The sequence below is a fragment of the Melozone crissalis genome, unplaced genomic scaffold (genome assembly GCF_028551555.1).
Source record: "Melozone crissalis strain CALT ecotype California unplaced genomic scaffold, PUWL_Pcris_2 ptg000222l_1, whole genome shotgun sequence".
Classification (NCBI taxonomy): domain Eukaryota; kingdom Metazoa; phylum Chordata; class Aves; order Passeriformes; family Passerellidae; genus Melozone; species Melozone crissalis.
In genome coordinates, this window is record NW_026535985.1 from 658,501 (window position 1) to 671,993 (window position 13,493).

The window sequence follows — 13,493 nt, forward strand, 5'->3', positions numbered from 1 at the left end:
TGAGATAGGATCAATGGGATGGGATCAATGAGATTGATAGGATCAATGGGATGGAATCAATGGGATCCATGGAATGGGATGGAATGGGATGGGATCCATGGGATGGGATCCATGGAGAGAGCAGGCAGCTGAGGTCATGGTGACCCAGCACAGGACAGCTGCCACCTCCCCAAGGAGCCAGAGTGGGAACTTGAGGCTCTGTAGGACAGCAAGGCGAGGTGGGGGATCCTGGGGGCTATGGGGGGGTCCATACCAACAGGTCCCTTCTGGTTGGTGAACAGCAGCGTGCGGTTGCTGCCATCCATGTTGGCCACACTGATGTTGTCCCCATCTGTCCAGTAGAGCTTCCTGCAAGGTGAGGGGACAGTGGGTGAGGGGCCATGGTGCCAGCAGCCCCCTGCACCCTTCCAGCCTTGCAGAGCCCCTCACCTGCTCGTGGCACAGCCTGGGCAGCCCCATAGCCCCTTGTCCCTACCCAGGAGGGAGCCAAAGCCCTGTGCACACCTGGATTGGCACACACTGGTGGGTGCACACTTATACTCACCCCCGGAGTGGGTGCACCACCAGGCAGTGAGGTTTGTCCAGCCCTTGGATCACGGCGTTCTTGAAAGAGCCATCCAGCCTGGCCACGTTGATCTGTTTCTTGTTGGCATCGTAGCTGGTCCAGAAGAGATTTCTGGAAACCCAATCCACGGAGAGGCCGTGAGCGTTGGGCAGGTCTGCAAGGGAATGAAGATGGGAGCTCGTCAGGGCTGGAATGATGCTCAGATGAAGAGGAAGGGCAAATCCCAAGGAGCTGAAGGCTTTGGAGGATCCCATCTCCCTCCACACCAACCTGCAGACACGACGGTCTCCACGCCGGTGCCGTTGATGAAGGCTCTCTTGATGGTCTGGGTGCGGACATCTGACCAGTAAATGCGCTGCTCCAGGGCATCGTAGTCCACCACGGTGACGTTGTCAATGTCAGGCACGGTGAAGGAGATGATGTAGTTGTAGTAGGGGTTGTCAATGTCCACGCCCCGGATCTCCATCTGCCGTGCGTACAGCAGGAACTTCTTAAATTCTGGAATAAGAAGGGCAGAGGTGGGATCTCAGCTCCAGAGCACCCCCTCATCCTCCCAACCAGCTCTCCAAGCAGATCCCTACCATAGCAGGTGGTGTTGTCCTTGTCCAGCTTCATGAGGTGGGGGCAGGCACAGGACAGGGTGCGGTTGTAGTTGATGAGGCAGAGGTGGGAACACGGCCCTTTTCCCCCATTGGCTTCACAGGGATTAGGAGCTGCAAAGGGGACAGCACTCAGCGACATCCCAGCCTTGGGGATACCCACCCAGGAGCCCCCAAGAGCTGCAGCCACCCCAGACCCTGCCTGCCCCATCAAGCATCACCTGATGGGGCAAAGTGGCAACCACAAGGATGAGAGCAGCATCCACCTGGCACTTGGTCTAAGCCCATCCAAGGGTTAGTGTGCTTAGAGCAAGCACCAGTGCCACCCCCTGTTGTCCCCCCACCCTGTCCTCCCCTGCACTCACCCAGGGGCTGCCGGGAGGGGTGATACACCTGCAGGTCAAAGGGCTGAGTGTTGGTCCTCTGCACCACGGTCACGTTGTGCCCTGTCCACTTGTTGGCCTTGGCCAAGGTGTTGGTGCGCCAGTCGGTCCAGTAGACCTCCCCGCCATAGAGGGTGACAGCAAAGGGGTGGGACAGGTACTCGTGTCCCCTCAGCACCTCGATGTGCCCTGTGCCATCATACAGGGCTGAGTAGATGGCATCCGACCTGTGCCGGGGGGAGATGAGGGTGAGGGAGGTGAGGAGGGGGCACCACGGGGTCTTGAACCCAACAGCAACAACCAGCAGGGTCCAAGGTCTAATCCTGCTGATTTACACCAGGATCCACAGAAGAGAACATCCAGAGCCAGGGCTGGCACATGCTGGAGACACAAACACCTCCCATCTATGGTCAGCACCCCAAAGAACTCAGCACCCCCTATCCATAATCCTGACCCTAAAGAGCTCAGCACACCCTATCCATGGTCAGACCCCAAAGAGCTCAGCACCCCCTATCCATGGTCAGACCTCAAAGAGCTCAGCACCCCCTATCCATGGTCAGACCCTAAATGGCTCAGCACCCCTCATCTATGGTCAGATCCAGAAGAGAAGCCCCACAATGTGAAGGCTTCTCTCTCCCAGCCCAGCACAACACTGGAACCAGATGAAGATCCAGACTGGGAGGGACACTGAGGTGCCCTGGCCCTACCTAGCATCGATCCAGAGGATCCTCTTCTCCAGGTAGTCCACAGTGAGCCCGTTGGGCCATCCCCCCGAGCCCGTCTCCTTGTGGATGGTGCGTCGGCCCTCGCCGCTCATGGAGGCGGCCTCGATGCGGGGCAGGCTGGCGTCCCAGTCTGTCCAGAACAGGATCCTGCCAGGAGAGGAGGCTGTGAGCAAGGACAGCAGCCCATGGCCTCATCCCCCACACGATCCACAGGTGTCCGGGTGTTGCGGTGTGATGTAATACCCTGTCCATCCCCGCTCTTCCCCCAGGTGTGCTAATCACCTTTCCCTTCCCCTCCCTTGCCCCTGCTGAGTGCTGTCTGTCAAACTTGGCATTCCAGAAAGGGGTGGAGTGATTGGTGAAGTTCAAAAGATGCCTCTTAGCCCTGGGGGACATTGGGCCAGCCAGGTGTCCTCTGTCCCTTTGTCCCTCCCCTCCTGTACCTGTCTGGTGGCTCCCTACCCCTTCCCTGCCCCTCTCCCCAGGGTTAAAAGGAACAGCAACCACAGGGTCAGGGAGTTCTGTTGGAGCTGTTGCTGCATTCAGAGGTCTGCGGGTCAGAATAAAGCTCTGGATCCAAACCCTCCGTCAGAACCGATTCCTTTCCTTCACCATGGCCTTAAAGCTTCTCCAGTAGAGGTAAACCTGAGCTCCTGCAAGCCTGGACTTGTCCCAGGCACCCAGCTGCAATATCCAGCTGGCCAAAAGTGTCTCTGGGGTGAAACACCACACACGCAGCTGGCCAAAAGTGTTTCTGAGGTGAAACCACCACAGCTGCTGCCTTTGGTCAAGCAGCAAGGGCTGGATAAGCCCAGGCATGTTCCATCTGGCTATATTGGTATTTAATTCCATTATATTGGCACCCAACGTGGGGCAGCTCGATCCTGGGGATGGATCAACCAGGGAAGAGACCCCTGAGGCGGCACTCTCACTTTTGCTGCAATATCCAGCCAGCCAAAAGGTGTCTCTGAGGTGAAACCACCACAGCTGCCACCTTTGGTCAAGCAGCCATGGCCAGAGGAGCCCAGGCACGTTCCATCTGGCTATATTGGTATTTAATTCCAATATCCTGGCGGGCGCTGTCCCCTCCTGGCTCACCCGTAGCGAGGGTCCAGGGCGATGGCGCGAGGGTGCTCGATGTCCCCGGCCAGCAGCGTGGTCCTCATGGTGCCATCCAGCTTGGCCACCTCGATCTGGTCCAGGTTGCTCTCCACCCAGTAGATGTTGCCAGCGATCCAGTCCACGGCCAGCCCCTCAGGGGTGGCCAGGCCGTACTGTATGACCACCTCAAAGCTGGTCAGGGCTGTGGAGCACAAGGTGAGGGCTCAGTGTGGTGCCACTTCCCCAGCCCACACAGAACCACCACCCCTGTATCCCCAGCAGCTCCAACCAGCTCAGCTGGGGTTGATTGTGAGGGCATGTGTCCTCCCCAAACAGGGCCTGAACCACCCCTGTGCATGGTCCAAACCCCAAAGAGCTCAGCACACCCTATCCACTGTCAGATCCTAAAGAGCTCAGCACCCCCAATCCATATCCCAGACCCCAAAGAGCTCAGCACTCCTAATCTGTAGTCCAGACCCCAAAGGGCTCAGCACTCCCTATCTATGGTCAGATACAAAAGAGATCAGCACCTTCTATCCTTAATCCAGACCCTAAAGGGCTCAGCATCCATCCACAGTCCAAACCCCAAAGGGCTCAGCACACCTTATCCATTATCAGACCCCAAAGAGCTCAGCACTCCCATCCATAATCCTGACCCCAAAGAGCTCAGCCCCCATCCATGTTCCAGACCCCAAAGGGCGCAGCCCCCATCCATAGTCCAGACCCCAAAGAGCTCAGCCCCCATCCATGTTCCAAGCCCCAAAGAACTCAGCACCCATCCATAGTCCAGACCTCAAAGCTCCTCAAAGGGCTCAGCATCCATCCATGTCCCAGGCCCCAAAGAGCTCAGTCCCCATCCATGTCCCACACCCCAAAGGGCTCAGCATCCATCCATGGTCAGACCCCAAAGGGCTCAGCACTCCCTATCCATAATCCTGACCCCAAAGGGCTCAGCCCCCCATCCCTACTCCTGCCACTGGGCTCCTGTGGGAGCAGCACTGCTGGGGAGGGCGTCCTCTCTGTGCCCAGCTGCTGGGCTGCAATTACCAGCAGGGAAGTGCTGGGAATACTAATTAACTACTGCATAATGAGAGCAGAACAAGATCACTATCAGGGCCAAGGGCTGATACCACTATCAGTGATATCACTATCAGCTGCTGCATCGCACGCCACGAAATCACTGACCCCACACCTCCAACCCCCAGCTCCTCCAACCCAGGGCTCCTCACCCCCGTTCTCCAGCAGCTTTCCCCTGTAGATTTTGTCCTCCACCACGTCAGTCCAGTACAGGGAGCTCTGGTTGAGGTGGAAGTCCAGGGCGATGGTGTTGCGCAGCCCGGGCACCAGCACGCTGTAATCCCCTCGGTGCAGGTCGATGCGCCGGATCTCGTGGCGGTTGGAGAAGATGATGAACGGCTTAAAAGGGTCTGGAAGAAGCAGGGAAGGGTCAGAAACAAGGCAGGGGACAGTGCACTCAGTCCTTGTCAGCACAAATCCCACCATCAGTCAGCACAACCCCCAGCTCAATGAGACAACAAACCCCCCAAGGTAGCTGGGGGACTGCTCCAGTCCCTGGTGCCCCCCAAAACACACCCAGGGTTTTGGAAACCTTGAAAATGATGCCAAGGTCTGGAACAATCCCCTGCCAGGCTATTCCCCCAGCTCTCCCTGCCCCAGCACATTTGGGGGGCTGCTCCCAGTTCCTGGTGCCCCCCAAAACACACAGCACAAAACCCATCATCATGCAGCCACGGCCATCAGCACAATCTTCAGCTCCATGAGAGGACAAACTCCTCCTGAGGCAGCTGAGGGCTGCTCCCAGTCCCTGGCGCCCCCCAAAACACACCCAGGGTGTTGGAAACCTTGCAAAGGATGCCCAAGGTCTGGAATAATCCCTGCCAGGCTATTCCCCCAGCTCTCCCTGCCCCAGCACATTCCTCCAACCCACTGCAGTTGCAGAAGATGATGAACAGCTTAAAAGGGTCTGGGGGAAGCAGGGAAGGGTCAGAAACAAGGCAGGGGACAGTGCACTCAGTCCTTGTCAGCACAAATCCCACCATCACCCAGCCACATCCATCAGCACAACCCCCGAGGCAGCTGGGGGGCTTCTACCAGTCCCTGGTGCCTCCCAAAACACACCCAGGGTTTTGGAAACCTTGCAAACTATGCCAAGGTCTGGAACAATCCCTGCCAGGCTATTCCCCCAGCTCTCCCTGCCCCAGCACATTTGGGGGGCTGCTCCCAGTCCCTGGTGACCCCCAAAACACACCCAGGGTTTTGGGTTAGGATGCCAAGGTCTGGAACAATCCCTGCCATGTTATTCCTGCTGCCCCTGCACAGCCAATGGAAATATGGGGCTGGGGGCTGCAGGTCTGGAACAATCCCAGGTTATTCCTGCAGCTCTCCCTGCCCCAGCACAGCCAAGGGAAATATGGGGCTGGGGGCTGCAGGATGGGCTCAGCTTTGGCTCCCCTTGGAGCTCTGCCCTCCAGCACACAATGAGAACTTGCCCAGGCTTCTGCAGCTCTCTCCATCAGGCTCCAGCATCCATCCCTCGTAGCAGGAACACTTGACATTGTACTTGTCCTGCTCGCACTTCTGGCTGCACTTGAGGTGCTTGGCACAGTAGCTCTGGATCTGGCAGGTCTTGTTGTCAGCACCCAGCTCCATGCCCAGGGGACAGGAGCACACGATGCCCTCTCCAGGTGCCACCGTGCAGTTGTGGCTGCAGCCTCCGTTGTTGAGGGAGCACTGATCTGTGGGGACAGGACACGGTTGTCACCTCCTGGTGCCACTCTCGGGTCACCAAGCGTCCCCACGTCTGGCCCTGGGCTCACCGCAGAGCTCGCCCTCGTCGGAGCCGTCGCCGCAGTCGTCGGAGCCGTCGCAGAGCTTCTCGGGGGGCAGGCAGATGGAGGTGTTGTTGGCACAGGTGTGGGAGGGGGGTTTGCACACCAGGGACTCGCAGTTCTCCTCGTCTGAGTTGTCCTCACAGTCACTGTCACCGTCACAGACCCAGGCCTTGCTGATGCACCGGGCTGAAAGGGAGAGAGTGGGAAGGGAGCAGAGCAGAACCAGTTATTCCAGGCAGACAAGCAAGTCAGTCAGCCCAGGGATGGACAGACTGGTCAGTCCAGGGACAGGCAGACAGGTCAGTCAGCCCAGGGAGGGACAGACAGACAGGTCAGTCAGCCCAGGGATGGACAGACAGATTGGTCAGTCTAGGAAGGAACAGGCAGACAGGCAGACAGGTCAGTGAGCCCAGGGATGGACAGACAGGTCATTCAGCCCAGGGAGAGATAGATGGACAGACAGATTGGTCAGCCCAGGGACAGACAGGTCAGTGAACCCAGGGACGGACAGATGGACGGACAGACAGGTTAGACAGACCAGGGAGGGACATGAGGGTGTTTGAGTAGCTCAGGGCTCCCCAAAAGTTGGATAGGACAGGTCAGGGAGGGCCTGGGGGCTCAGAAGGCCATCCCCTGAACTGGTGTCCCTCCTCCTTTGTCCCCAGCCCACCAAAGTGTGTCCCATTCCTCAGAGAAGAGCAGAAAGGATCTGAAGATGACACCATCCATCAGGATCACGATTCACTGGTTGGCTGTTTGTGTTTCTGCATTATCCCACCAGCCCCAGCTGGGATCCCCTTTCCCCCCTGCTCTCACCTGAATCCTTGCAGCCGAATTTGACGTTGGGGTCGCAGACGTGGGTGACCCCCTCGCAGTTCTTCTCGTCGCTGGAGTCCATGCAGTCCGTGTCACCGTCACAGCGCCATCGCATGGGGATGCACAGCCCGTCCAGCCGGCACTGGAACTCGTCCGTGTGGCAGCCCCCGGGTGGGCGTGTGGCTGTGGGGAGGGCTCAGCTCACTGCCTGCACCCCGTGGAGCTGGGGGGCTCCAGGACTGGGTGGGGACCAGCAGCAGGACCACTCAGCCAGCAGGGAAACAGCTGGATGCACCCAGAGTGTCAGGATGGGGATCTGGGGATCCAGGAGTGAATGGGGACCAGGCACTCAGCCAGCAGGGAAATAACTGGAGGCACCCAGAACGTTAGGAGGGGGGTTCTGGGGGTTCAGGAGTGAATGGGGACCAGGCACTCAGACAGCAGGGAAACAGCTGGAAGCACAGGATGGGGATCTGGGGCTCCAGGACTGGGCAAGGACCAGGCACCCAACCAGCAGGAAAACAGCTGGAAGCACCCACAGGCACAGGAGTGGGATCTGGGGCTCCAGGAGTGAATGGGGACCAGGCACTCAGACAGCAGGGAAACAGCTGGAGGCAGCCAGAGTGTCAGGATGGGGATCTGGGGCTACAGGACTGGGCAAGGACCCGGAACTCAGACAGCAAGGAAATATCTGGAGGCACCCAGAGTGTCAGGATGGGGATCTGGGGCTACGGGACTGGGCAAGGACCAGCAGCAGGACCAGTCAGCCAGCAGGGAAACAGCTAGATGCACCCCGAGACACAGGATGGGGATCTGGGGCTCCAGGACTGAATGGGGACCAGGCATTCAGCTAGCAGGAAAACAGCTGGAGGCACCCAGAGACACAGGAGGAGGATCCGTGGCTCCAGGACAGGGCAAGGACCAGGCACTAAAACAGCTGGATGCACCCAGAGTGTCAGGATGGGGATCTGGGCACTGAATGTGGCCAGAAAAAGCTGCAGAATTCCCTGCCTAGAAGCAGGAGGGGGATCTGGGCACAGAGAAGGCCGCAGAATTCCATGAATTTTGGGCAGGAAGGGCATCTGAGCACTGAGTGTGGGCACAGAAAGCTGCAGAATTCCCTGCCTAGAAGCAGGAGGGGGATCTGGGTACAGAGAAAGCTGCAGAATCCCCTTCATTTTGGCAATGGCTGTGCTTGGGGGTCTCTCCCACGTGCTGGGGCTCACCCTGGTTGGTGCAGTTGGCGTGGGTCTCGTCGCTGTAGTCCCCACAGTCGTTGTCCCCATCACAGGTCCAGTGCACGGGGATGCAGCGGCCGCTGTTGCATTTGAACTGGTTGCTGGAGCAGGAGTGGCTGCAGCCAGCCTCGTCACTGTTGTCCCCACAGTCGTTGTCTGCAGAGGGAATTGGGGTGGCCAGGGGGTCAGCAGGAGCCCGGCCAGGACAGGGATGGAAGGAGGGAGGACAGCAAAGACCCCCAGAACAATGGGGGGGGACAGGACAGGCCACGCCACAGAGGGGACGTGGGGTGACAGCAGCCCCTCATCAGTGGTGGTGGTGGGACCCCCACCAAGGGCTGGAGACCCCCCAGCCCTCCCACCCCACAGCTCCAGCAGCACACAGAGAAAATGGAACACAGAAACTGCATAGATCAGCCATGAACCTGGGGGGGCTTGGGCTCCACTCTGGGGATGGGAGCTCCTTTGGGGGTGCTGGGACAGCCAATTGGGGGGTTTGGATTGTCTGGAGGAGACCCCCATGCCTGCTGTTTGAGGGGGGTTGGTCTGAGGGTAGCTGGACACTGGCAATGCAGCCCCTCTGCCTGCCTGGCACAGGGGGCATGGGGTGGGCACCACCACAGGGATCCACTGTGGGTGCCCCACCTGAGACTGGGCAAGGGGATTTGCCTCCTGGTGCCTCAGGATGGGCATGAGGATGGTGGCACTGATGGGGATGGTGGCACTGATAGGGACAGTAGCACTGATGGGGATATTGGCACTGATGGAGATATTGGCACTGATGGGGACAATGGCACTGATAGGGATGATGGCACTGATGGGGAAAATGACATTGATAGGGACAATGGCACTGATGGGGATATTGGTACTGATGGGGATGATGGCATTGATGGGGATGATGGCACTGATGGGGACAATAGCACTGCCAGCTGCCATGTGGCCTCTCCAGCAGCTCAGCTCCTGCATAGGTGACATTGCTGGAGAACTGAGGGACATTGCCAGAGGCACCAGGGGCATCACCAGAGGCACAGGGGCATCGCCAGAGGCACAGAGGGCATTGCTGGAGAGCTGGGAGACATCACCAGAGGCACAGGGGGCATTGCCAGAGGCATCAGGGGCATTGCCAGAGTTACCTGGAGCATTGCCAGAGGCGCCAGGGGCATCACCAGAGGCACAGGGGCATTACCAGAGGCACAGGAGCATTGCCAGAGGGACAGGGGGCATTGCCAGAGAGGACAGGGGGGCATTGCCAGTGTCCAGCACCCCCAGGGCTCACAGCCCCCTGGAGGGACAGGTCTGGGGGCTCAGGGGGGCTCAGGTGGGAGGTTCTGGTGCATGTTGATCTATGCACTAACCGGTAGGCTTTGGACAGTTCTTTTCGTCAGAGCCATCCCCACAATCTTTTTCTGAAACACAGAACCACCAGACAGGAGCGTGGGCACGGTGACAAACACAACACAGCACAGGTGACAAACACAGAGGGTGGCACAGAGACACTGGGACACGGACAGGGGACACACAGAGCTTGGGAGGGGAGACCAGAAGCAGCAGAGGGTGCAGGGGGAGTGGGGGGCAGCCAGGGTTGGGGTACCCTCATGGTGCTGTAGCTCCTGCCCCAGTCCTGCAGTCCCAGCTCTGCTCAGCCAGGCACCACTCTATCCCCCTGCTCTGAAGATTTAAATTATTCCCAACAAGGCACAGAAGGGCTCAAAAATTGATATAAACTTGTGGGAAATAAAAATCAACCTTGGGGCAAACCCTCTGTCCCAGGTCTGGCTCTGGAAACATCCAAGGGTAGATGGGAGCTGGCTGGGAGAGCTCTCCTGCCTTCCCTGGGGCTGCATGACCTGGCTCAGCCCCACCAGCAGCTCTGACCATGCCACAGTTTATTCCAGCACCAGGGCAAGGTTTTGGAAACCTTGCAAAGGATGCCAAGGTCTGGAACAATCCCTGCCAGGCTATTCCTGCTGCCCCACCACAGCCATGGGGCTGGGAAAGGAAATCAACCTTGGGGCAAACCCTCTGTCCCAAGTTTGGCCCTGGAAACATCCAAGGGTAGATGGGAGCTGGCTGGAAGAGCTCTGCTGCCTTCCCTGAGGCTACAGGACCTGCCTGAGCCCTGCTAGCAGCTTTAGCCATGCCACACTTTGCTCCAGCACCAGGGCAGGGTTTTGGAAACCTACAAAGGATGCCAAGGTCTGGAACAATCCCTGCCAAGTTATTCCCCCAGCTCTCCCTGCCCCAGCACATTTGGGGGGCTGCTCCCAGTCCCTGGTGCCCCCAAAACACACCCAGGGTTTTGGAAACCTTACAAAGGATGCCAAGGTCTGGAACAATCCCTGCCAGGCTATTCCTGCTGCCCCAGCACAGCCATGGGGCTGGGAAAGGAAATCAACCTTGGGGCAAACCCTCTGTCCCAAGTTTGGCCCTGGAAAGATCCAAGGGCAGATGGGAGCTGGCTGGAAGAGTTCTCCTGCCTTCCCTGAGGCTACAGGACCTGACTCAGCCATGTCACACTTTGTTCCAACACCAGGACAAGGTTTTGGAAACCTTGCAAAGGATGCCAAGGTCTGGAACAATCCCTGCCAGGTTATTCCAGCACAGCCAAGGGAAATACAGGGCTGGGGGCTGCAGGATGGGCTCAGTTTTGGCTCATGCCCACTCCCCTTGGGGTCTGCCTTCAGCACGTGCTGAGAATTGGCTCAAATTGCCCAAATGGGGTCCCTGCCAGGCAGCACCCCCTGCTCAGGTCTCGCCATCCCTCTGGGGACACGCCAGGGCCGGGTCCTCACCGTTGTCACAGCGCCAGTTGATGTTGATGCAGCGCCCGTTGTTGCAGGTGAACTGTGTCAGGGGGAAGCAGGTCGGGTAGGCTGCAAGGGAGGGAGAGGCACCATCAGCACACCCCAACACACATCAGGGCACCCCAACCCTCCTCACAGCCCTGGGAGCACCCCCAGGGCTCCTCGTCCAGGTTGCAATGCAATACGTTTTCTATTACCATCTGTAGGGCAGATTATCTTTTGTCAAGTTTGCCTTATTGCAGATTATTTTTTGTGGGCAGTTTGCCTTATCTCTCTCTTTGAGTGCTCACAATCACACCTCCCTCTGGGGAGACATCTGCTGATAACAGCTATTGAATGTCAGTGCATAGCTGATAAGAACCACAGCATCCCATTGGGAGATGTGAGCCCAGAGGGAGGAGCCAAGCATTCCTGCCTGGATACAATCTGGGATTTCAAACATTCCTACCTGGATACAATCTGAGCTTTCAAACACTTCTACCTGGATACAATCTGAGATTTCAAACATTCCTACCTGGATACAATCTGAGATTTCAAACATTCCTACCCAGATATAATCTGAGATTTCAAGCATTCCTACCTGGATACAATCTGAGATTTCAAACATTCCTGCCTGGATATAATCTGAGATTTCAAACATTGCTACCCAGATATAATCCAGAGGTTTTGAGACACCAGCACAGCTTCTCCACTGGATTTCCCAGAAGAGCAGCAGCTGCCTCTTCTTCCACTGGATCTTCAGAGGAAGAATAAATCCTTCTCTACAGGATCCCTGCTCCAGCAGAACCACCCCTGACACTGCAGGAGGGCTGCAGCCACAATTCCAATGGGACTGCCGCCAACACCCTGACCCACAGGGTGTCAGGTTGGGTTCTGACTCTGTCAGTGTTGTTTTTAGTTACTGCATTGTTTATGTTATCCTTTTATTTTCTTCCCTATTAAAGAACTGTTATTTACTCCCATATTTTTTGCCCAAGAGCCCCTTCATTTATAATTTATAACAATAAATATATTTTTATGTATTATTGCTATAAATATATTTATTGCTATTGCAGGGGTGGGGAGGGTTTACATTCTCCATTTCATGGGAGGCTCCTGCCTTCCTTAGCAGACTCCTGTCTTTCCAAACCAAGCCAGCTCCCAGTCCCAGCTCACCACACGAGGCAGACTCGTCAGAGCGGTCCCCACAGTCATCATCCAGGTCACAGGTCCAGGAGAGGGGGATGCAGCGGCCACTGGCGCAGGAGAACTGGTTGGGGGAGCAGGTCCGGGCTGGCCAGGAGGGACAGATGGAGTGTTAATGGTTCATTGTACCTTGTTTTATCAGGGGAAGGTGGGGAACAACCCCCTGGGCTCCCAGGTGCAAAGCCGAGGTGTGTGGGCACATATGAGACTGCAAAACCTCAGGTTGTGGCTCAGCACGGGCTCTCCTGAGGTTCCCTGAGGGCAAGGCAGGGTCCTCACCTGAGCAGGTGGAGTTGGACTCGTCCTCATTGTTGCCACAGTCGTTGTCCCCGTCGCAGAGCCAGCGGTTGGGGATGCAGCGGTTGTTCTTGCACTTGAAGCGGTCTGAGGGGCAGGTGTGCTGGTCTGTGGGGGGAAATCACACTCAGGACCATCCTCATCCCACCCCATCCCTCCAACAAAGAGAAAACTGGGGCAGAAAAGGGCTGGAGGCTCAAACTTGGCATCAGAATCTCAACCAACTCTCCTGTGCTGCCCCCAAGGAGGGCATGGATGGCACAGGGACAGAGACAGGGACAAGGTCAGCACTGCCCCAAAGGAGGGCATGGACAGGGGTCAGTGCTGCCCCAAAGGAGGGCATGGACAGGGATCAGTGCTGCCCCAAAGGAGGGCATGGATGGCACAGGGACAGGGACAGGGTCAGGGTCACCACTGCCCCAAAGGAGTCGGAGAGGTGACAGAGGATTCCTGGCTGCTCAACCCTTTCCCAACCACTTCCTCCACATCTGGAGGAGCCCAAATCCCACCGCCCAGGAGGGATCACCCACGGCAGAGCTCGGGGGCCTCGTCACTGTTGTCCAGGCAGTCATTGTCCCCATCACATTTCCAGCGCTCCTGGATGCAGCGGTTGTTCTTGCAGGCGAACTCCCCGGGCTGGCACTGCGGCGGCGGGATGTAGGATGGATTGGCTGCCAACAGGAAAGCACAGGCAGGATTTTAACCAAGTGATCAAGTGCAGCATCCCATGGGGAGAGCCTCCAAAAGGGTCCCAGCCTACCCTGGCAGGTGACAGAGTCCGGCCCCAGGATCTGGTCCTCGGCACAGGCGCACTGACGGCCCCGCGGGGTGGCCAGGCACAGGCTGCTGCAGCCCCCGTTGTTGACACGGCATTTGTTGGAGCCCACTGTGGAGGGAAAGGGTGAGGAGGTGGCATTTCAGTGCCCAG

At 57.7% G+C, this 13,493-nt stretch overlaps 1 protein-coding gene across 1 annotated transcript in view; it reads right to left on the reverse strand.

Annotated features, from left to right (window-relative positions):
- The window catches only part of LRP1 (LDL receptor related protein 1), a 120,313-nt gene that overhangs the window by 46,483 nt on the left and 60,337 nt on the right, over positions 1-13,493 (reverse strand). Inside the window, exons 15-31 of the mRNA XM_054294216.1 lie at positions 13,326-13,451; positions 13,096-13,236; positions 12,548-12,673; positions 12,239-12,355; positions 11,072-11,152; positions 8,268-8,435; positions 7,042-7,224; positions 6,211-6,411; positions 5,884-6,129; positions 4,603-4,800; positions 3,371-3,575; positions 2,255-2,419; positions 1,530-1,774; positions 1,147-1,278; positions 836-1,063; positions 545-719; positions 254-348 (exon numbers count right to left, since the gene is read on the reverse strand). Coding sequence (XP_054150191.1) covers positions 254-348; positions 545-719; positions 836-1,063; positions 1,147-1,278; positions 1,530-1,774; positions 2,255-2,419; positions 3,371-3,575; positions 4,603-4,800; positions 5,884-6,129; positions 6,211-6,411; positions 7,042-7,224; positions 8,268-8,435; positions 11,072-11,152; positions 12,239-12,355; positions 12,548-12,673; positions 13,096-13,236; positions 13,326-13,451 — 2,832 coding nt within the window. The remainder of the gene's footprint in view (positions 1-253; positions 349-544; positions 720-835; positions 1,064-1,146; positions 1,279-1,529; positions 1,775-2,254; positions 2,420-3,370; positions 3,576-4,602; positions 4,801-5,883; positions 6,130-6,210; positions 6,412-7,041; positions 7,225-8,267; positions 8,436-11,071; positions 11,153-12,238; positions 12,356-12,547; positions 12,674-13,095; positions 13,237-13,325; positions 13,452-13,493) is intronic.